The 24,604-nt window shown below is 43.0% G+C and overlaps 1 protein-coding gene across 8 annotated transcripts in view; it reads right to left on the bottom strand.

Annotated features, from left to right (window-relative positions):
• Window positions 1-24,604, bottom strand: part of PKHD1 (PKHD1 ciliary IPT domain containing fibrocystin/polyductin) — a 277,932-nt gene that overhangs the window by 233,290 nt on the left and 20,038 nt on the right. For all 8 annotated transcript variants that reach the window (XM_075086582.1, XM_075086585.1, XM_075086584.1 and 5 more), the window contains 17 exons: window positions 23,741-23,876; window positions 22,778-22,892; window positions 21,648-21,923; window positions 20,811-20,900; window positions 19,973-20,066; window positions 17,860-18,002; window positions 16,837-16,967; window positions 15,641-15,825; window positions 15,144-15,282; window positions 13,280-13,434; window positions 11,806-11,990; window positions 10,637-10,759; window positions 8,334-8,439; window positions 7,570-7,848; window positions 4,336-4,466; window positions 3,388-3,523; window positions 160-355 (listed from right to left, as the gene is read on the bottom strand). In XM_075086582.1, coding sequence (XP_074942683.1) covers window positions 160-355; window positions 3,388-3,523; window positions 4,336-4,466; window positions 7,570-7,848; window positions 8,334-8,439; window positions 10,637-10,759; window positions 11,806-11,990; window positions 13,280-13,434; window positions 15,144-15,282; window positions 15,641-15,825; window positions 16,837-16,967; window positions 17,860-18,002; window positions 19,973-20,066; window positions 20,811-20,900; window positions 21,648-21,923; window positions 22,778-22,892; window positions 23,741-23,876 — 2,620 coding nt within the window. The remainder of the gene's footprint in view (window positions 1-159; window positions 356-3,387; window positions 3,524-4,335; window positions 4,467-7,569; window positions 7,849-8,333; window positions 8,440-10,636; window positions 10,760-11,805; window positions 11,991-13,279; window positions 13,435-15,143; window positions 15,283-15,640; window positions 15,826-16,836; window positions 16,968-17,859; window positions 18,003-19,972; window positions 20,067-20,810; window positions 20,901-21,647; window positions 21,924-22,777; window positions 22,893-23,740; window positions 23,877-24,604) is intronic.

Raw genomic sequence — 24,604 nt, 5'->3', positions numbered from 1 at the left:
CCTTGATAGTTATTCATAATTTTATACCACACTGCAGATTTCACTGTTAGGTGCAGAGTTTGTGAAAACTCTTACTTTTCTTTTCAGATTAACCCTAAAATACCAAATAGGAAGGAGAATGACATTTAGATCTTTAGGAAAGTACATGCACTCACACACCTGTTTGAAGCGAGAGCAATACCATTGATGATGACAGAAACATTGTACCATCCCGCAGCCAAGGCTGGAAGCGTCACATTGATGCCACGGTCCGTCTGCGCCTGGATCTGTGCCCACGAGCTCCCAATTTGCACCTTGATATCTGAATCTCGGTAGCTGGCAAACCGGGATATTCCAATCTGAAGCTCCTGACCCCCTGCAGGGAGAATAATAGATGAAACTATTTCAGTGTTTCTGGCAATAGTTATTTTATCACGTGTAACCATTGCCTGAGGAAGAGCATGGTGTCCCATCATGCCAGAACAGGTCCGGCCATGTGCCTCAGCCCAAAACAAAAAATTGCAGACCGCAGTGCTTCTGTATCCGACTCAGTCCCTTGGCCTCCCTGATAAGGGTTGTCTTGAGACATCCATATTGTGAAGTTGGCAATGACCACCTACAGCCACTCTCAGCCTGCTGATACACACTCAGGATAGGATCCATGCCCCCGTACCATAAATGCCTGTCCTATAAATATCTGCAGCTGACAAAAGCCAAGTCCAGTCTTTCTAAAGCTCACATATACTGGAGCTAAGGAGTTCTGGGATTCTTCCTAAATCCCTGGCACTGATCCCGATCACACTTTTCAGCACTGTAGAGCTATCTAACTTTAACAGGAGCCTCCCAAAGCTAAATGAGGATTTCCTTGGTTACCTAAATTCAGATGCCCATGCGTGCTCCAAAGCACCTTGTTTTCAGGAAACATGGTGCTCTCTCCCATTTAAGCTCTGATGTGATCCGAATTATATTTAGGTGATAGAGGATACTTTCCTTTATTCATGCATACTGCAGTAAAAGAAAAGATCAAGGGCAGTAGAGAAGGGACTTTCATAACCTAAATTCCTCCTGACATAGCTTAAAAAATTAGGATGGTATGCATCAGTCCAAATAATGGTATTTTTACTGAGAGCGCTATATCTGTAGCCAGTGAAGAGAAACAGAACCTTCATGGCATGATTCATCTTATTGTAAGGAAGACATCCAAAAGAGCTGTGGCAAATCCCACCATGGAACCGCCCAATTCTCTTCAGTGACTTTGCAAGACTTCTAGGCAAAAAGCACAGAGACATGTTTAGGAGGTGAATCTCATCCTCCTGTCTCCTCTGAAGGGTGTGGGTTCAATTGCACAGAAGCAAGAATAAATGGGACTAGAAGGGATCTTCAAGTCCAACTCCCTGCTGTCATAGACCACTATGTTTCATAAATCCCTTTCCTAAATTCATCAAGCAAAAGGCATTAATATCTCTTTACCATCCTCTTGAGACAGCCAGCCTGAAACATGTGCTTATCCACAAAGTTGCTTGAGAACAGCTGGTGAAGATCAGCTGCCTGAGAGCAGCTTCATTTTTGCCCATTCCTGTTCTTCACTGAGCTCGCTCTATTTTAGAAGCCATGCTGCATGTGGCACTGTTATCCCAGCCGCTCAGGACAGTAGTCAAGAGCAGCTCATCTGCTTTACACTCTCATCTTGTCTTAATCAAAATGAATTTTTATGGATTAGCCCATCCTTACTAGAGATTCAGATCTGAGTAGCAATTTTGCTCCCCAAGCAGAGGCCAGGGTCGCTTGGCTTTAGCATCACCTCTGCAGCAGGTACGGTCCCCATTAGCATTCAGCACTGCAGCCTCTGCTTTGGAGAAGTCTCTCCCTTTCACAAGGCAGGAGGAGTGTGTACAAAGCTCCCCTCATCTACCAGCTCCTCTAAGCAGGTCTTGAAGCCAGTACTTTTTGATTCCACATGCGTAGAGTCAAATAAAGTTTGAAAGTTTGAAAGCCTGTGAAGTTGAATATATTAATAACATGAACTCTTTGGACTCTTGGTCAATTGTCAGCTTAATCCTAGATGCCTGGAAGGCATTGGTGTAATTTATTTATTCTTTTTATTATATAGGAGGAAAATGATATTAAAAGCCAAAGCCGTGGAGGTTCTGAATAGAAGATTGAACTCAACCACACCACCGTTCACAAGACGCTATAACATTAAGGAATTCCTTGCACCTGGGCTGCCCGCGGCTAGAAAAATCTCCCCTTGGTGCTATGGTATCTGAATAATATTCAGATGATAAAGGACGTTTTCTCTTATTTATGCATTCCGGAGTAATAGAAAATGACAAGGGCATTTGGGAAAAGGAATAGAGATGCTGGGTGTGCAGCAAGACGCGCATCTCGTCGCTGGCAGTCAGCTAACTCCTTGCATCCCCATCAAGTCCAGCCAAACTGCTGAGCTGGGGGAAGCTTTATTAAGGTGTGCACTCGAGAGGTTACAAAAAGGGGGATGGGGGGGGAATCAGATGATTGCATCCCCAGAGGAATGGGGGTGAGGTGGGTAGGACAGCAGGAATGCTTCATTCTTTCTCCTATCTTCCTTCCTCTCTCCCTCAGGTACTAGGAAACTGGTGCCCGGTTGCCACATAGAAGTGTAGTAAACCTTCTTCTTAAAAGGCTTGTCTGCAAGTGGCCACCATTCACCATTAATGCCTTCTATTCCCCATGTCCAGCCAAAACCTTCAGGGGAAAAGAAGAAAAAAAAAAGAAGAAAAAATTTAAAAAAGGGAAATGAGAAAAAAAACCCAACCCCTAATAGAGACTTTCAAAAGAGAGAAATGCTAAATGGTCCATGAGATCTGCTTGGGATTTTGCCCCCACAAAACCATGAAGTCTATGATCATATTCTAAAGTAATAGATCACAAGGTCAAACTGGAAGAAACAGTTTGGCTTGGAAATTGGAACTAGCAAGACAGACGTTGCCTCTCTCCTGCTTTCAGCAACCCAACGCTTTACGACCAGCCCTTTGGGTTCCTGGAGAAAGACACTCTCTAGACCTCATTTCTCTCGTCATGGCTGAACCTATTACCAAGAATGAACGAGTGGGATAATTTCAGAGCAGTGGTAGAGAAACATGACACAGAAGGAGCACTATACCACACCTGACATCCTGTGGACATCATCCATACCAGCCTTGGGCGAGCAACTCATTATCTAATGTATGCTAGAGTAAAACCAACATAAAACAACCAGAACCAAGCAGGACTAGCAGGACACATGCGGGCAACAAGTTAAAAGAATATAACAAAAAAACAGTGTTGATTCACTAAACTCCATAGACCTAAATTCCCTCTGCCCCACCACCGTCAGCAATAATAACGCTTCTACAGATGATGCCCAGTACATGTCTGCAGCCTTTTCACCTCCTATGCCGCTTCTGTTTCTGCTCAGTGATACAACAGCAGGGTTTAAAGAAGGGTCGTACTGGAACAAGTTGGCTACTGTTGTTGACTGGTACCCAGAAATTAGTGTCACACGGACAGCAGCATCTCCTGTCCCCTAGAAACAAAATTTAAGAAAATGTCAGTGATAAGAATGCACTTATAAAAAAAAAAAAAAAACATTCCCTATATTTCTGCATCTCCCATACTTCATAAGTCAGGCATGTGGGCACTGATAAAATCTGTATATATGCTGGACTTTACTTAAATATGTACAATTACATTGTCTTTAAAGGGACATCTATGGAGAGTTATAAACCTTATAACAGTCTCAGACTACACTGATTTTCATTTGCTATGTCCATACTAGTAAATTAAACAGTGGTAAGTCATAGGCATAGACAGTTAATCCTACACTTAAACTATTAGCATTGTCCTGGGTATAATTTTGCCATGCAGCAAAGATCACTGCTGCTAAAAATCCCTAGGCATGTTTCTGCGTGACACACCGATAGTGTCCAGACGAGGCCTGGATGTAAAGTAGAAGACAGGGAGCTGAAGAGAGTTCAACAGTGTAAGCAACAGCAATTGTCCCAGGCACGTTTAATCTATTAGTAGACACCGAGCTCAAAGCAGAGACATGCAATTTTACTGGAGTTCAAAGCCCCAGTTTTGTTTATGTGAGGCTCAGATAATGATGATGCAGTCTGGAGTTTTTGCTGACTGTTTCACTGGTTTTCATAAATCATCTATCAATCTATTGTTAATTAAGCTGGTCTAAACAGTAGGTGGAGTCCATGTTAAATTGCCCCACAGCCAAGTCTTGGCTGATGGGCTACTTTTTGCCCTATTCCCATAGTAGCTCAGGCGAGGAAAACATAGAAATATCTGTAGGCTTCTGAATATTCCCAAAAAAATGTGGTTTCTTACCCGAGAGGGAACTTTACATTCAATTCTTGTTGAATTTTGGCCATCCTTCAAAATTGGGCAAGGCTGAGATCCAAACAACACCAGGTTTAGCCCTTCCAGATTGGTGCCCCTGAGAGCCACACTCAGTCCTCCTACAAAACCAATTATTCCATTACATTCAGGATATGGAACAATATTTTTATATGCAAAGGAATCTTTATTAATAGGTGACTGCAAAAGGGAGCACTGTCTCTCAGTTGATCTGATGATGATCTGCTTCTGCCTCGCTGTGTCTAGCTTCCTCTCTTTCACCAGAGATCCTTCCTGCTTCTTATTTAAATTCTTGTCCACAATACAGGAGAACTGGATTTGTTTCTTAGTTTATTTTTTAATGACATACTTATTTAAGCCGGCAAGGTCTGGCCTGTGATCTTAACCTTAGAAAGATCCCCAGCCCAAGAATGGAATAAGGAAGGCAGGAAGAGGCACTAAGAATGGAAAATGAGCTTAACACAGCAGGTGCTTTCACAGTTCAAATAGCTGCCAAGCACCCTGCTGTCAAAAAAGCCTGTAGCATGTGTCTAGGAAACTTAGGTTAGAAAGGGAACTTGGCAGGGCTTGAGACTTAGCAGAGCTGTGAGGAAAGTCATGGAGGGCTTGATTCTGCCAAGCACTGAGCAGCCCCAGCTGTCCTTTGTGCCAGCCAGGGCTGAGCCTCTTCAGTCACACGCAGGATCATACCAACACAAATCAGACTTGCACTTGGTCTTTCTGCAGCGCCCAGATCCAATGTAAATAGCCAAGGTGCCCCTCCGCTTTTTCAAGTGACTGGGAGACTCAGGGACATTTCAAAGAGAAACAGAAAAGAGAAAAGGAATGGGCATTAATGGTAGTTTTAACCTGGACTTTGTTCTTTGATGTAGTTCAGAGACAAACTAAAAACAAAACCACAACAAACATAAATAAAAATAAATTAATCTTCCTTGAAACTTACAGCTGTTTGCTCTAGTTATCAGTACTGCAAGGTTTTAGGGGTATGGCTGGACAGGCTGCTCAGACACAATTTTTATTACTGCAGTGTTTATCTGCATGTGCTATGTCATCATGGCTATATTACAGCCCAGCTGAGCTTTTATGACAATTTTCATGTGTGAAGTGAGTAAACTTCTCTGGTAAAGTGATCATATATTGATGGCAGAGTACCTTGTACCTTTTCCTCAAAGCATTGTTTCCTGCCAATTCTTCAATCCACCAGAGAAATGTAGACATTTACTCTTATAGGTTTTGTCTGACTGGCAGCAAAACCAGAAAAAGAGCGATCAGATATGTTAACAGCAAGCTCCTTCCATCCACTGCAACATGGTAGTGTCTTTAGAAAGGCATCCCACACTTATAGAGGCAGGTCATGGGGAACTCCCAGCACAGCACCATTGAGACCAGTGATATTTTGACAAGAGGGACCTGGTGCAGCAAAGTACAAGATGCTTCCTTGGCTTCCCCTCCTGTAATGTTAATTTTGCAGAGCCAGAAACAGCAAGAACTCAAAACTGAAGCCACTTGTCTGTTGTGATGGTTGTCAGATAAGGAGCCTCAGATTTAGAGTACAAAACCCATGTGTGTTGTGTAAAGACTGATGCTCTTAAGTTTTGGTATCTACACTTATATCCATATGCAATGAAATACTGCATATGTGCACTTTACGATAAGATTGAAGAGAGGTATTTTAAATGGAAGAAATTAAAAACACAGATGGAAGCTGTAATTCTTTCCAATTATAAATGTTCAAGGCATATGTAATGTAAGATAGCATTATATTTGCTTTCTTTTTAATGAGTGACAGATCACTGTAATTGGGAGAAGAACTGGATTGTCAGCGAAGGAAATGAGAAGCAAGACCCAAGCACTAAAATTTGCCATTGTTGGCTTTTTTCTTTTAGGGTTTGTTTTTTTTTTTTAATGCATTAAAGTAGTATCAATTTTATGTACTATATGACCCTCCCACTGGAGAGGAGAAAATAAAAGGGCTAGAATATCTTTTTTACCATACACGCTAACAAAACATAAAGAAAGGAGGTGGCTATAACTTCTTGGATTTCATCTTAGGAACCCTACATTCTCCCAAGACCATCCCATGGCTCATCCACATAGAAGTTCGCAGACCATCGTTCCCTTCTTCTGCCTGCTCCAAGGTGGCCAAGCATGGCATAATCAGTTCTCCAAGCCACACGGCTGAGCTAGCTTCATGCTGCACCGAGGCCAGTGCTCCTGCTCTCAGTGAGGGTTGTTACCATGAATTCAAAGCACCTCAGTAACCAAACTAGGAGGCTTCCAGACAAAAGCTGGATAACTTTTATTGTCAGGGTAGACCTGGGTTGTGTTGTTTCTAGGTGCAATCCCAGCTGCTTGAACACAAGTTCATACACTGAGACCATTGGTCCTTACTGCACAACCCAGGTGTGCCAGGAGCATTCTCCACGTTTCTCATTGGGTTGGGGGGACTCTTCCCTCTGCCAAAAAAAGAAATGGTGGATTTTTACAGCATTTGGTTTGGCTTAGCTACAGTTGGCTAGGCACCTTGCTGGAGCTTCCAGGTAAAGTGGTCTTATCTGTGTCACGTACAGGGCAGATGAGAGAGTCAGAATGGTCCTCTGGCCCCAGAGTCCTGTGGAAAAGCTTCCAAGCTCTTGTCTTCAAGGATGAATATATCACTATTTCCTCTTCTGTTTCAAGGAAAGGAGGGGTGATGGGAACGGAAAGAGCCTCAGTTTAGTTCGAGCTTCTCTAGGTTTCTCAGTCTTATATCTAAACACAGATGAGCTTTCCATTTATCACTCAGAATATTAATTCATTTCAATCGGGCAGTTGGTTGGACCAAAGTTTAGTCATTTCACAATTGGGCCAGATTAATTCAAATACTACAAAGCTATGTGTCAAATGGAAATGGAAAGATGAGCCGTGGAACGCTATTAGCCTTCCGGTTTTCTGGAATAAATATACCTGCACTTGAACTTACTATTCCCAAACAAAACTAGTGGGGAAACTGGTTGTCCTCCCAAAGAACCAAGGAAAGTCTGTCACTCTAAAAAACTTGCCCTGATGCTTTGGAGTACATACAGTGTGTCCAGCCATATTGTCTTCTTTTTTTGTCGGATGAAGGCCTTGGTAATGAAAGTACAGAAAAATCAAAACACGCCAGGAAAAGCGAGAAGCAGAAAGCAGGCATCCCCTTAGAGCTAGTCTGGCATTCAGACCTACCAATCTCTGAAGCTCTAGGAGGTTCGATAGCTACCAGCTTTGGCTCAACTCTGAGGAAGATGCCTTCTCCTGTGCTGGCATTGAGTGCGAAGCCATAAGGTCTCACCAGTAGTGCCAACTGGTAGACTCCAACTGGTAGCCTCTCCATCTGGCAAATCACTTCGGTTTGGTTCAATGTTATGACATGGCAGGTTGTGTTGTTCACCTCCACCTGCAGGGATGGCTTCTCCTCAGTGAAGCCAGCTCCCCTGATAACTACTGTGGCCTGGGACCCGTCATCTGAAGGAACATAATCAACAAAATGACTCATAAATTTTGAATAAGCAATGCCCAGGATTTACTTTCAACCAAAGTGAAAAGTTTTTACCGTCTTCATCAGAACATCCTAAAAACTACACCACCAATGATTGCTCATTTTCCCCCATAATGCTTGCTTCTCCTTGTTCCCGTCCAGCTATTACTGTTTTCCTTAAATTTTTATTAAAAATAACTTGAGCCAAGAGCCACCTTGCACCTCAAGCACCGAGCATACCACTGTTTCTCTCCCGTTAATGTCTCTACCATCTTCATGTTGCTGTAAAACCATGTCTGTGCTACGTACATTAAGACTGGAACTGATCAGAAGCGCCCCACTAGAAAGTGCAGTTTTCATAAAATCAGACATTTCCAAAGCAATACACAAGCACACAAAATCATCAGCATCTGGCAGATCTTTTTTCAGGACAGTGTTTTTGCCGTTTTGTTCAGACACAAAGCCCCGTTACCTGACGAATACTCCACATCACTGACTAAGGGTGTCAGTTCCTGGCTGAACTGGAAGGAGCACGAACCAGAACAGTTTGCAAGGACATCATTCACCACCACCACCACCTGGAGACAGAGAATAAGGTTACCCTAAAGCTGGGAAGGGAACAGAGGTGTTTTCTAGAGCCACATTTGTCTGGTAGACCTGCAGAGCCATGCTGGTGGCCACACTGAGCTACCGAGAGCACTCTGACTGTGCCAGCACTGAGCACCATCAGACAGCGGTTTATCCTGCGGCACTCTCATTACAAATTTAATTGCAAGGCTTCCTAGGGCTCGGTCTTAGGCAAAAGAGAGCATAGCTGTGGAAGCTGTATCACAGGCCTTTCTCAGTGTCTGCAGGATCCTATCTCCCATCTTGCTGGGACCCACAGCTCCTCCCAACTATTCTTCTAGTCATCTGCTGAAGACCCCGCTTGCCATACCCCAGTTCTTCCCACCCCACCCTGGGAGCAAGTTTATTATGTTTAAAACACCATGTAAGACTAATTAGAATGAATCCCAGAATGTGTGTTTTCAACATGCAGCCTTCGATTTTTTTCTTTCCCCCCTTGTTCATCCTGGAACAAGAAAGCTAGGCTGCCACCTTGATTATCTAACAAGAGATATCTCTTCTGAGATCTTGATATCTCAGAAGAGTTAACTGGCAAAGCACAGGGCACAGGAGAGGCCCTTTTCATCTCTCTCCCAGGTATTAAGGGTGTGTGAGGAGAGTACACCAACGCCTGCAAAAGCAGACTGTCTCCAAGAAATGCAAGGAGCACAGAGTTGCAAAGTACTCTGTATAGAGACAGAGTAACTGGAGGGACATTTTTACACTTGTTCCTAGCAGCAAGCCAGAATAAAGTTTCCAAAACAAAGAGGAGACCTGATTGCTGCCGCTGTTCTTGCTTCATTTGGTCTGTTTGAGGGTATGTCTGCACCACAGATGGCAGAGATATTGAGGGTGGTTGAGCCACTGGAAGCAGGGCAGTCCTCATATCTGGGAACTGGCTCTCCAAAAAAGCAGGATGATCTAGCCCCAGACACCACACAGCTGAGCTTTGAGCAGATCCAACGTCACCCTGTGTGCTGTTTTTGGCTGGGACAGAGTTAATTTTCTTCACTGTAGCTTGTATAGTGTGTTTTGAATTCGGTATGAGAATAGTGCTGATGGCACATGATGTTTTAGGTGCTGTTAAGTAGTGGCCAAGTGTTGCTAAGTAGTGCCTATACTAGCTTATGAGTTTTCCAGCTTCCCTTGCTCTGCCGGGTGCACAGCCAAGGCAGCTGATCCAATCTGGCCAAAGGGATATTCCATACCATATGACATCTTGCTCTGCGTATAGAGCTGGGGGAAGAAGAAGGGAGGGGGAGACATTCAGGGCTATGGTGTTTGTCTTCCCAAGTCACACGTGATGGAGCCCTGCTGTCCTGGAGATGGCCGAACACCCGCCTGCCCATGGGAAGGGGTGAATGAATTCCTTGTTTTGCTTTGCTTGTGTGTGCAGCTTTTGGTTTTTCCTTTTCTTTATATAATTATTATTATTACTATTGCTGTTTTACTTTACCTATCAAACTGTCTTTATCTCAACCCACAAGCTTTCTCACTTTTACCCTTCTGATTCTCTCCCCCATCCCACCCAGGGGGGAGTGAGTGAGTGGCTATGTGCGGCCAAACCATGACACCCTGTTATCACTACTCTGTCCAGGAGCCTTTCCTGGAAGCAAAGCCAGCAATATGCACTGCTCTGCTACCTCTGAGTTTGCAACGTGTTTGGCCATCCAGCAGACTCATTCAGCTAGGACGCCCCCCTTACTCCCTGTTCACACATGAATAATTGAGATCCACACAGGCTGAGGGACTCGCCTAATTCACAGACTAGTACCATGGCCACCATCTCATTTATTTTGCCCATCACTATAACAGCTGGAATGCTCCAGATGAACAGTGACATTCCCAAGTTTAGTGGCCGGCACCATAGGGGCCAGCAAGGGCAGGAGCCCAGAGGTGACATCAGCCCTTTGCCACTGCCTCAAAAGAAATAGATTGTCTTCCATCCCCCATGATGTCCATTCTCCATTCCCCATGATGCAATAGCTCTTGGAGGTAAGCCCTGCTGCACAAACCAGGGAGATGAATAAGACTGATTTATGGCAAAGCATAGAACAGAAGATTTCTGAAAGTATTTAGTGGCAAGGTAGGTACTTGAGCACCCATGAGACTCCAGGATCTACACGACCCAGGTGAATCAATAGGAAGTGTGACAGCACATCCACTGACCTGTGTTTTGTTATTGAAGGTGGCAAGCATGTCGCCAAATATTGGCCCAATAAACACGCCCCCATCATAAATCACACGACTAGAAACAGTTGGCTTCAGACCTGTGAGGTTTTCAGCAGAGACCTGGTAAAGAACAAAGAATTTAAGTTTCTCACCTCTTTCCGCCCCATAATTTTAAATTAAAACTGTTCCCCCAGAGTTCACACAGAGTCATTACAAGGCAGCAAATAACTCCTGGAAACCTCTTCTCAAGCTTCTTCCATGAATCCTATCTCCAGGTCTAAAGCTTCATTATCCAAAACTTCACAACACCTCCCTGCTCCCATCCTCACCTTGCAGGCAAGAAACTGTGGCAAAAAAAAAAATGAGGAACCATATTTGCAAATAAACTCCCAATACTCAGTAATATCATTTGGTATTAGGCATGGAAATAGCCTGGAACATCTGCTTCTCAAAAACATGACTTTGGATGAAACAAGGGCCTGTGCTACAGCTGAAGATGCAGCTTAAGTTCTTTTTTCACTATCCAAGCCAACTTCTTGAGCATGAGAATTCATTGCTTCATTTAAGATAATTTTACACTTTTAGAAGCTGGATATACAAATAAATATTTTTTCTTTTTGAGGAAGGAAGCAGCTCGCTCTGGGTCCTTATTCAAAAGAAGACACTTTTACTCGAAGCAAAACTTGAAGAATAGATCTTAAGATGGGACGGTGTGAACTGAACCTTCATCCGAGACTTAGGAGAACCAGATATGAACCTGTAAGGAATAGTTCTCAGAAAGAGACCTTCTTAACCCATAAGTGGTACCACAAACCTGTACTGAGCTTCAGTTACTATCCTGAAATAGTAATGTGATTATAATGGCTTTCATTTCAGTATAGCAGTCCCTTTATTGTGCAGAACTGCAAAAAGCACAGAAATTACTTTCTAGAGGCCTCATTTTGAAGACAGGTTCTGAAGATGTAATTTCTTCTCCTGGAACTGCAATTGTTTTTTTTAATCATCTAACCTGGATTTTGCTTAAGCTGCAGTTCCTAATAGGAAGATAGGTTGCGTAAGATCCCACAGGTGTTTTCATAAAAACAAACGTTGGGAGAATGACTCAGCCAAGGCCAAAGAAATTGAATGGGGTTCAAAGTGGGTGTTAGTAACAGAAATTACTGTACACTGATAACATTGGGCAAGTCTCCAGTTTTTGTTTTCCAAGTCAGTGTCCAGATGCTTTCATAACAAGAGTTTGAGTCTTTGGTCACGATGAAGTCACTGGTGTTGAAGTACGGGGCTGCAGAATTATCTACGTTTTCTTGAAAAAGCTTGCGGAGGTGGTGGGAGGAGATGTGCACTGAAACATCTGCAAGAGACATTAGAAAGCAGTGGATGTCCTCATCCCTAGGAGAGCACATCTACCTGCTCCTAGAAAAGAAAGATGTTTCATTATTTGTGTGAGGTTGGTGTGGTTCAAATCTCTGCAACTGACAACAAGCAGCAGAGAGAAATTTTCTGGTTCCCAAATGCCGGATGATCTGCACTATTCAATAGCTAAGAAAACCTAGAAACTTCTTTCCAGTTGGGGCCATCAGGTATTTTGTCTAAGTAATACTTTTCATTACATGCAATCTACATTTTTAGGAAACATGAAATTTCAGTGTGCAAGTCATTCCTTCAAAATAGAAAGTTTGGAAACTTCCTAGGTGAGAAGGGTGGGTGTGTGGGGGGTGAGGGGAGTCAGTCTGTGAAGACTTTGTAGACTTCAGTCAAAATAAATGCAAATTATGTCCTATTTCTTTTGACATAAATACCCATAGCCAAAGCTAAAGATACAATAAATGTCTCTAAACCGATTCATAAGAAGGAGGAGAAAGCACAAGATCTGGGAACAGGGCAAGAGAAATGGAGTATGTTTTTAAAAGATTATGTTCAAAGCAGGGCACTATTGAGACAGCCTTCAGCTGTTGCAGAAAAATCTTAAGTGACAACATGGAGGAAAGAGTTATTTCATTAATATTCTAACATTACATTTTCCTATTTTATGATTTGACTTTATAACTGAGTCACCAGTTCCTCAGTCAAGAACTTTATCTTTGATCTTGCTCATATTAACCTGCTCACTTTCACTCTAAACGTCTTTGGATATTTAAGCCTGACACAAGAAAAGCTAGCACATCTACAGGGTGACTGATTCAAGTCAAGCAATTCTGTGCACAAAAGCTTTCTGGCATCTGCACTCCAATTACCAACCCTGGTAATTCTAAAAGAGGATTAATTTCTGGTAACCGGGACAGGTCTTATCATACAAGACGACCAGATGTATATATGCTGGAGAAATATATGCATAACGAAAGCTTGGGATGCAAAATCCCAGTTCAGGGTCTCATCCAAAGTTCTTTAACATTAAGGCAACTATTTCGTAGTGGCCGTATGCATTTTGGAACACCCCATACCTAACATCTAGAAGTACTGCCTTGCCTATAATCCTTAACTCCTGTCTTGAAGGACATCAGATTAAAAGATCTAGCAACTATCACAACCGGTTTAACCTGCCAGCCTGTACCCTGAGAATTTTAAAGGTTCAATATTGCCTATTCTTCACTTGGCTTCCTGCAAAAGAAATCCAGGGCCTGTACTTGCATCTTCTCTTACCTGATATCACTGTATTGCCCAAGCGGATGCGAAAGGTCCCTCCAATAGGTGGAGATGACTTTTGCACTCTCTGAATGGTGAGGCTGACTCTCACATCCTCCGTGGAGACATAGAGGTGGCCATACTCCTTAGAGCCTTCGGCAAGCAAAGCACCCCTGTGTGACAGAGAGGGTTCACATGAAGGCATTAGTAGTCAGGATCCCTGCTCCTGACTCCCCCACGTCACCAGCATGAACAACGCTCCTGAAGGACCTAAGGAGAACACGTTCAGAGCTCAAAAGGAATTGAATACTCCCAACTTATACCAACACAACTTTGGCAATGCACACAACAGAAAAGGATGCAAAACCACCTTTTTTAATTGTGATAGAAGAAATAGTTCATACGGCACCGAGCACAAGCAAGTCCTGCCTCAGTACTGGTGTTATTAAAGGACCACCTCATTGCAGCCTGGACAGCAGCTACAACGTCAAAGTAACAAGCTTTCCTGCTTCATCCTGTAGTCTCCTAAAGTCCATCAAAATCTTAACTCCCCTGAATTACAGCGATATTTCGTGTTAGAGTTCACCCAAAGCCCAATTTCTGAAACTTAAAACATTTTCTCTCTTCCCTCTAAAATTCTCCTTTTTCAAAGGAAAGGGAGACTCTCTGCGGTACAATGATGCCACCGTGTGGTTAAATGTCTAGATAACAGCTAAAGAGTACAAAACCAAAGGGGCCGCTGAGCCTTCTCGTCTGATGGACAGCCGGTACATCAGATTTTAGCTAATATTCCTGTATTATTTTTATTCCTGTAATATCCAAAGACAGTGATCAGCCCACCCAACGCTGGGCTTGACTGCTGTGGGAACCAGACCTAATTTTCTTCAAATCTTAGCCAACTCTTAAACTCAAAATTAATGACACATTTCTTTGCATTTGCTTGAAAGAGGAGAAACCACAAGGTAAGAAACCAAATTAAGCTACAGCAGGCTGAGGTTCACCTTATTCTGAAAGGAGGTTTCCTGTGGACACCTGAGCAAGTCGCTTTGGGTGAAGTAACTGAGCCACACTAACAGCTGGTGGCTGCAGATGAGAAGAGGCTGCATCGTTCCAGCTTCTCCCTTGCCTGGCTCTATTCCCATCAGGTCATTGCTGACTCGACTGGGTACAATTCAACTTTTACAGGACTTATTCTCTGCCAGTAAAGCCCTTTAATGGCATGTTCTCTGATCCGGTCAGCCTCCTCTTTCATTGTTGGACATTCCAGAACAGAAAATATATCAATAAACAAGGACACATAAGGTGGACTTCCATTGCCTAGCATGGTAATTGATGCCACTAAAGGTGTTTGGGAGCATCTCTAGCTGATCTCCCTCCAGTCTTCCAGAAGGGCTTAGATCTCCTTCTAGTCCTACATCATATCTTGGTGTCCCATGTGTATCTGACATACCCTAGGTTAGCTGAAACTTCTTAAGTACCTCTGGTGCAGCAACTGAATCCCACTCATCCAACGGAACTTCAGTACCAGAATCAGATACCTTCACTAAGATGTCTGCAAATATATGTTCAAGATCCTATACGGTGGAGCAAAGCACAAAGCACTTGTGCTGTGAGTGAAATTAGTTATCTTCATTTAGAACTGCTGCCCATCTACTGAGTACAGCCATCTGTGCAGGATCCAGTAGTCTCAACAGTCTGAACATGGGCCGTTTGAAACACCTAGAGGAGAAGGCTCCAGCGAAAGCACAGAGATTGCCAAGCTGCAGCCTTATCCTCCACTGCCTCTCACGTCTTGCCTTAGGCGACAACCAGCTCCAGACATGTCAGGGGGAACTGCAAGAGGTATTACAGGGTATTGCTAGAATCTACTCACTGTCCCTACCTTGGAGAGAGAAGGGGCAGGCTTTCACCACAGCCAGACACCATCCAGGACACATTGTAAGTGGGAGAAGACCCCACCACAGATACTGCTTCAACTATCCTCCCACCCGGCTGAGGTGGTTTGGGATCTCTCCGAGAAACTGAAAGAAAAGGAGCACAAGCATTCATTAGATCAAGGAGAACAGCTGTTACAATGCCTAGGTGATTTTCGTTTCAAAGCTGGAAACACATCTGCTCGGGGGTTTTCTGTTTGTTTTTGCCTGGGCAGTACGATTCAAGAGTTACATTTGTAGAAATACATTTTCAAATAAACCAAGAATATTGAATATTGGCAACAAAAAATACATAATTTATGAAAACAAAATTATGTTTGTGCCGGTTGTGAAATACCCTTCCCCTTTGAAAAAGTTTCAACCAGCCCTATCATTAAAGATTTTAATGGAGTATACAGGAAAGACTGCTACATTAACAGAAAAGAAAAAAACCAGATTCCTTTACCAGCCACAGCTCTGTCTACAATGACGACTTCATCAAGGTAAAATGACCCAGATGTTTCCTTTTGCAGCGCAGGACTCAGCAAGTCTATCTGATGCACAAACACAGGGCAGTTGGCAGGGAGGTCCAGGAGAAGCGTGGAGAGATTCACACACCCCTTCCAGAGGTCAGTGCAGGTAAATGTCCAGCTGGAAGACACCAAGGTTGTGCAAGCTCTGTTTTGTTGTCAGGTAGTGGCAATAACTGACTTCTGAGGTGATTTGTGAAGCTGCCAGGTAGCATCAGGCACTGCTGTTATTACTACTGTTACATACTCATACACAAGACATTTTTTCAGCGACTTGTGATCACTCTCTACATGTCTCTGCTGGGCTCCCCATAGTGAGAAACAAAGCTTTAGATCTCTGCTTAGGTGTCCTCCTCTGCATCACAAGGGTGCAATGTGGGAAAGACTACTGCTGCTGCATTTTTGGCAAAACACTACGGCAGCACCCGTGACCTCAGACAGGCTCATTCCAGAGTTCAGGCCCCTTGGGAATACCAGATGATTGCTCAAGGCTCCCACCTCTCTCCACCGTGTAGTAATTTAATCCCAACCCCTTCTTTTCTTCCCAGGAATCCACACACACCCCTCACACCACCTTACAGACGCGCAAGCTGCCAACTTCATTTCCTGAATTTCTTCAGAGACTCCTGATTTTTTAAGACTGCCTGCCCCTAACTTTACTTCTAACATCAAATGTTTTCCAGATATGTACTCTAAGTAAAATAAAGAAAATCAAAGATTACACCAACTTTCAAAACTTTGTGTACCAATGTTATCACAAGTTTCCTGGAAAAAAAAGAAAATTCAGTTCATCTCTGTCTCACTGCAGAATATCCACTGACTGTTGACAAAGAAACCAAGAAATTAATGTCCTCGGAAAGCCTTCTGGTGTGCCTACCAGAGACAGAACAAACTCTCCATCTGAGCATTACTGTGGTGGGATATAGCAATAAACACACAGATTTACTCAGTAAGTCCTCAAAAATAGTGGAAGCATGTTGCAGGAATGCCTTTGCAGGGACGGAGGATACGTCAGCTTACACCAACTCATAATTTGCTCCTATATAAATACGAACTTGCTTCTCCCAGTTTTCCTAGTCCACCTTCTTACTATGGAAAGTGCTATCTCTGGCAATTCTAAGTGTCTGGATACCTTTTAGAGTCAGTTTCATTGAAATCCCACAGGCAGGTGAGGTTCCTCTTCACTGAGCATAAAGAGACATTGGTGTAGGACACCGAGATATGAAGGATATTGCTCATATGGCCTTTATGTGCAAAACAAACCTGCAAAAATGGGGAAAAAAAACTTCCACAAATCAAAACAGGTAATTTATGAGTAATATCTGTAGAAGATATTCTATTCTGTTTAACATCATTAGGGAAAAATTTTGCTCAAGCTCAGCAATAAAGCCCACCCCTTAAGGCCAAATTGCCTTGAATAATACCTAGAGGAGACGGTGCACTAGCATCCAGGTGACCTGTGTGCTACTGCATAACCTCAGACTGATCCCTTAGGCTTCAGTGAGGTGGGGCAAAACATAGCTGGGAAGCACCAACATCCATTTCAAGTATCTGAGATGGAGGAGAGGAGAGTGGAGGAGTTTGTGAGATTTGCAAGGTACAAGGTTTGGGGTAGGTGTTAAGTGGAAGACGTCTGTAAAGGGGAACTGGAAGGAGTCTGAAAGGACTGCAGGAGTCTTTGGGGACGGTCTCTCCCTCCCTCTTCCTTTCTTTCCATGCTCAAATACTTGCCTTTCTCCAGGTAACAAAGAAAAGGTGACAGGGTTTATCCTTTTATTCCTCTTAAAAGCAGATGTAAAAGTTGAGTAGCAAAGTTAGCCAGAGCAGACCCCCAAATAACAAGGTTTTTTGCTTATGTCAAGCATTCCTGCACCTTCAATCTTTTTCCAACACCATCCCACCTTTCCCTGTCCCTCAGCAGGGGTTGCATCCCCAGGAACAGAGAGCAGCCAGAGGTATTAAACACTATCCGTGCCTCAGGGATCTCAAACCATCCACCCAGTCAAAGACACTCTGCTCTTTCCACAAGCATAGTCTAAAGACATGAATCTTTGTGAATCTAGAAGTCTAGACAGAGCAGCTGATTTTATAACGCTGATTTGGCTCTGAGTATTCACTACCCAGTGCAACCTACTCATCAAGAGCAGCCACTTACGTGTGTGTATTCAGTAAGATCATATCTTGGAAGAGTTGGTGGGGAAGTTTTCACCAGCTGGCTTGGTCTGTGAACGCTGAACCTCCCACAGAAAGGCTCTGTACCGCTGACAATGTGTTGGGTGGTACTGGAGTCCTGCATATCTGACAGGTGAAAAAACACAACAGGGGATGACAGGCTTGAAAATAATGCCGAAGACACCAGTATGGTCAAGAGATTCATGAAAATACAGGAAGTGGGTATCCAAAACTTGTCAAAAGGTCCTACTCTTAAGTACTCACCTACCCAGATAAACGGTGAACATCTGCAGGGCAACTGTTCGCTAGTTTAAGGGTGTTGAAAGGCAGGAAGGACCATGAGATTACTGTTCTGACCATGAAACCTCATGGCAAATAACACTGTCTTTAGTCAGATAGAATATTTTTTACCAGATCTACCATTTCTTTCCAGAAAACACTCAGACAAAGCTGGAAGATTATGTATAAAGCAACGGTGAATACACCTTTTTCCCTTTGAGATGTTTGTTCCATTGGTCTGTCAACCATGCTGCTGAGAATCACCTAGGATTTCTTCTGTTTCCAGCACAAAAGAGACTTTCTTCCATCAGGAAGTACTGACAATTCGACTTTTCTTCCAGTAAGAGAAATATAGCTTGCCAAAGGAAGTTAATAACAGAGTTTGGCAGGGGGGAGGGAGTGGGGAGAGGTCAAAAGGAGGTAGTTGTGGTTCTTTGCAAAGCAGGCATTGGACCTGGTGCAATCTGCACGGGAAGCAACTATGAATGTAAAGGTTTAGCTGTGTTCAGGGGGTGACTACGTCAGTACAGGAAAGGGGGAGCTACTGAAGGTAATTAAATTAAAAAACCCATATCACTCAGGAAATTAATTGAGCTGAAAATACTTCATATTTGGAGAGAAGGAATGATGATGATTATTATACATTGTCACCCAATTTTTACTTTTCCCTAGGCATCCATTTTGGTTTCTCCTGAGGAGGGGACCCTAAGCTAGATGGACCCTAGGTCTGAATGTATATGTCTGTGCTTTTACTTTTCTGGCATCCATTCACCGCAATTTCACCATTTTTCCATTGTCTTTTAGTATTTTCTACATTTTACAGTCATCGATGAAAATTCAAATCCTCATTTGTTCTATTTGTTATGTATCAGACTTTTATTCCCACTGTACTGTTGAACCATCATTGGCTTTTAGCTCAAGTTTTTCTTTTTCGTTGGCGGAATTGTAGATTTGGGATCACATAATTACATTAAGAATGTCCAATTGTTATTTCCATTTTTTGCCTAAAGCTTCCCTCCCTCCACAATTACCTTAATTAATTGCTTTCCTCCATTTGGAGGAATCAGTCACCAAGTGCACATATTACTGGTTGGGGCCTGTTCTTTGTCCATACCGAATACGAGGACATGATACGAGGTCTCTAAGCAATCATCTACTTCTTGGCATAGGATTAATATACTATTATTGCTGTCAGATATATAAAATAGAGTAACTTTCTGATGTGCACAATAACTTCATATTAGAAAACTGTTATCAATTTATATTTTTTTTTTTCACAAAAGCTATTGATGTTTTACTCCTTGCCTGACCAGTCAGATACACCACAGATATTTGCACTGTTTCACTTTCAGTCACCAAGAAACACAAAGCGAAGGCCTCCAGAGCCAGAATCAGCCATTTCCTCAGCCCAAGCTGTAGCTATGGGCTACACCAGATTTGCTTCCCCAGCAGATGTATCGAAACATGAATGATTTCACATGCCCCAGAACCTACATTTCTTTGTCTCTACTCCTAACGTTTCTAACAACAAAAACTTATCGCTTGATTTAATAAGGGTGCTGCAATATGACTGAGTCATACAATGTATTACAGAAAGAATCTCTCATTATTATATTGTGTTGTTTTTAATGTTAGATCCATAAACTCCCCCATTAGAACACGTACAAATAACAAAAAGTTGAGAAACACAAATGTATGTACTTAAACCAATTAAAAGTGTAAATTTATTATCATTAAGAGCTTTAAGTACATTTGTTTCATAAAAGGAAGTCAACTTTCACAGTAAATACTGCTTATTTGTCACAGAAGATCCCTACCTTTTTTCTCAAAACTATCACGAAAAAGGATTTTAGCAGAAGTTGGCTCAGTTTCACATTCTATTGAAAGGAGTTCCTCTATTGCTGTTTGCACCTGTAAAAAAAAAATTAAGAAAGTGAAAAGCAGTCAGTACAACAGGGTCTGGATCGTTTCAGCAGAGAGCTTTGCCACACACGTCATCACTACATTTTTCATCAGCTAGGGACCAGTCACAAGGTAGCTCTGAAAAAGTAAGGAGCCAAATGGCAAAGAATAAAATTCAGCTCAACAACGAATGCAAACTTCCACCTCTGATGCCCTTCAGGGGTGTGAGACACCCTTTAGGTGTCCACCAGCCTCCTCAGAAAGGTGCAGATTTCTTACATGAGCTGTACCACGGCCTGGGCATCTGCAGGCCCCACCAGCTGTGTTGAGTAGATATCTAATGACTATCATGGAGCTATCCCCTGGGGTAGTTTTAACAGTGACCAACTACTGCATCAGGAGACTATGGGATTTTGAAGAAGCCAGACTGGAGCGCCTGTCTGAAGCAAGAGCCATACACTACACATCTGGTCTTTCCGGAGAAGTCCAAGGGTCTGCTATCTGAAGTTACCACATAATTCACTGCAGACTTGACAGGCCAAGATCAGATACTGCGATATGCCTAGAATATACCTGGGAGCCAGCCACTCCAAAAAATCCCACCGCTAGACACTCCCAGTAACAAAAATCACCACTACATCATGTAAAATTTATCTCAGCTTTTGGGCCAAATGCCTAACTGCTGTCAAGTTCCAGAGCTCCATCAATTACACGCCAGCAGAGGACTGGTTGTCTGTGTTTAATGACGCCTACCTGGCGAGCCGTAGCATTTGTGGGGATCATTCTACGCAGTTCATTATTCCAGGAGATACTGAACCACCCTGTACCAGACACAGTCAACATCTGGTAAGCAAAGCAGCAAAAGAAATAAATGAAAAGAGGTATAAGCAGCTGCATGAGACGCACAGACTTCAGATCTGGTATCTTCAACTGCAGAGGATTTTACAGCCAGCATTTTGACTTTGTAAGACTCTGTAAATGAAAAGTTACTGTTAAACTGCTCTTGTCCTCCATGGTCTCTCCTGACACCTGCCTTGGGCTCCTGTTCTTAGATTAATGGGAGCACAACGGGTGCAGACATGCTGACAGCCACAAATGGTCCCTAAAGCTCCTGACCTGCAGCTGTGGGGTTTAACCACCAGGAAGACACTTCCTTCATTGCTGAGGACTTCATCAAGCTGAAAGTTTCTATCATCTGATTGCAATATCATGTTGACCAGACAACACACGCTGAGTGTGCTGTCGCTAAGGAGGTGAAATAAAAACTATCCCAAACTTGTACTGATTAGCATTAATTAACAAGGTGAGGCATTAAAGAGTGAGATAAAACCTGAGGGGAGTCAGCATTGCTTACACTTTAACACGTGAGCAGATTATAATGTAACCATAGGGTTTACATATTCTCACTGATGTGTCTAAAATCCACGAACACCTTCAGCTCATGATGCTATTCTCAGCCAGTTAAAAACAAGGTGGGAACACGCATTCATGTCTAGCACTGACAAGGCCTTTGCAATTACAATTTGCTGTCATCTATGTCAACTGAACTGGGGCTAGTCCAGCTCCCAGGTTCAAGTACACAACACTGACCTGCACTTCTGGAAGATGCAAGGCATGAGCCCTAATTTCATGTCTCTCAATGTAGTAGTTGTTCACCACGTGGGGATTCAGCCAGGTGTTATGTATCTGGACTCCAACTCTCATCCCGTTGCTGGGTGCCTTTCCATGATGCAGTGCTTCCAGGTAGTATCTTGAACCAGCAGTTAGCTCAAATTTCTGGGATTTTGGCTGCCAATGCTCACTCCAGCTCTTCACCCAGTTCTCAGACCACTCTGAATTGCCGGCAGGGAGAGAAGCTATTCTCACCTGTGTCCAGACCAAACAAATCAGTTAGAGACACTTCATCAGGCCCCAGAAGACACTTTGTCCGATACCACAGCTCCAAAAAAACCAGATGTGTTCTTGTGTTTATAGCTGGTAGCAGTGGGTTGATGGTTAACACATTCCTTCCTATTATACGAGAAAAAGCCATCATCTCAAAGATCTTTGGTTTAGGGTTCAATACCATAAAGATGATCATTTTTATGGCTGACCCTAGCCCTAATAACAGTTCCCCGTGCAACTTTTCATGGAGGAAAGTTCAGTTCTTCATCTCATGTCCTCCAAATGAAAAGGAAATAATGATGTCTACAGTCTTCTGAGATGTAGTATGTTACCATCAGTAAGACCAGTAATGCTACTTTTTTTTCCACAGATAAGTCCTTTGTATTTCTTCTAGCCCTGTTTATTTACTAGGCTTAAGAACAGCCCAGAGAAATAGATCACCTTCATTTATAGCATTCTCTTAGCTTTACAAAAGGACGGACCAATGTTTTCAGGGGCAAAATGTCAACAGGCAAAAAAGGAGGTGAACTAAGGAGGTCAGACAGCAATCCTCCAGGTCCCTTTGAACAGACTGTTAGTGACAGTGATGTGCTGAACTAACAAAAGTGTCTTCTGGAAAAAGGCATTCAAAGATTCTGGTTGCAAGAGTGAGTTTTTCATGAGCTGAGAGGCTGTTAAGGCCAATGTAAAACATCAAATATACAGATTTCACCCTGCTATAGATCCATAATAAGGGCCAATAAGCCAATTCATGCTGGGGAAGATCCCACTTGTTATGACCTTAATTAAAATAATCTTTTATCCTGATCTCATTTTTTCTCTGCCAAAAATAATACCTTATGTTCTGGATCTTGGGACAAACTTAAGTAGAGAGACGCCTGACCATCTGCCTGAATCCAGAAGGTGTAATTGTTGGTCTGAGGAGCCACAAAAAATCCACGAAGCCTGGAGCTAAGCAAAAGCAGAACACCCATAATATACAAGAGTTACTGCAAAAAAAAACACCCTGCCCCACACCCCACCTTCACACGTACACCAAGTAATAAGCAATGACTCTGAGACCAAGTTATAACAAGAAAAAGAATTTTAAAACTGAAGGAACCTCAGAATGACCCATTTACACATTAAATGTAGTTTGTGCTTTACAGCAGCTTTCAAAAGGGAAACAAAAAACAGCTCCATGAAAATAAGCGTGGTTTTGTCACTGGTCACTTTTTTGTGTATTTCTTCTCAAGCAAAGTCTTAACCCTGAACAGGCAGGAAAAGGCTCAAAATCGCACACAAGATCAACTGAGAAAAACAGAGAAATTACAGAAAAGTTAAAACATTCATGCATATTGCACAGCTTTTCAAGGGTGTATCTGGAGAGGCAATGGGCACCAACACAGTCCAGATATTTTTGCAGCTTGGGGCAAATCATTTTATTTCCACTAATTCCACCTCTGCTGCAGCTGCCAGCATCAGCTGAGGATCTAGCCCTCCACATCTGGCCAGAGCTCCAGCCCAAGACAGCCTCTAACTGGAGCTCCTTCTACCTCCACAGCAATTTCTTTTGTGGTATTTCAGCACATCTAGGCCAGGTAGAGCAGAAATACTGAGTGAAAGCAAAAGGAGGAAAAATAAAACACTTCCCTGCATATTTTGAGCTTCAAAAGGACCTCAGAGCAGAGGGTTTGCTTTGATTTATAGGAGCTATGCAGTAAGGCTCTGCTATAAAGAGCTGTCAGGTGTTATTGCTACACTTTACACTGCTAAAGGTGATTGCCATGGCTTCATCTCTTTTTAAGATTACTGAGTACCTGAAGGACGACTTTGCCCCAGACAGAAATCTTACTGGGGAGCTGGCATTAGGTACAAACTGCCATCTATATCCAGGACCTGCTTCTGTCAGATCGGAGGCATCATCCCAGACTTCAAAGAGAAGCCCTCTGTTTCCTAGGAAGTTAAAATAAAGTCATTCTCAGTAGCAGCCAACAAAAACCCCAGAGCACATGCTAGAATCAGTGGTGTAGGCCACAAGATAAAATTTTAATAATAACTTGGCTTTGTTTGAGGGTCTTTTTTGCAGTCCAAGGCAGAACACAGATCTCACTTTAGGGAATTTGTTATACCTTGAAATCCTCCACCAGAAAGAACAAAAACCTGCAGAGAGCAGAGCATCCAAACAAGCTCACATATCTGCTCTTGCAGGAAAGGTGCTGAGGTGACCCACCATCAAAATGAGCTAAGCCTTATTTTACGCCCAATAATTTCCTACAGCAACGCTCCTGTCAAGCAGTGTCCCCAGAAGCCTCTGCAGTAGCTCTAGTTCAGCTATCCTTCCTCTAAATATTATCCACACTTTTTTCCCTTCATTTTCCACATCCCTACACACAGGCTGACCTTCCTCCCACCATCACCCATCCATAAGTCATGGGCTGAGCTCTCCGCCTTGCCTTTCCTTGCAATAGAATAACAGAATGGTTTGGGTTGGAAGGGACCTTTAGAGATCATCTACTTCAACCCCCTGCAGTGAGCAGGGACATCTTCAACCAGATCAGGTTGCTCAGAGCCCCGTCCAACTGACCTGGAATGCCCCTAGGGATGGGACATCTTCCACCTCTCTGGGCAACCTGGGCCAGGGTTTCACCACCCTCGTCATAAAAATTTCTTCCTTATATCTA

Source organism: Phalacrocorax aristotelis, chromosome 3 (genome assembly GCF_949628215.1).
Source record: "Phalacrocorax aristotelis chromosome 3, bGulAri2.1, whole genome shotgun sequence".
NCBI classification, from domain to species: Eukaryota; Metazoa; Chordata; class Aves; order Suliformes; family Phalacrocoracidae; genus Phalacrocorax; species Phalacrocorax aristotelis.
This window is presented reverse-complemented; position numbering and strand designations above follow the sequence as displayed.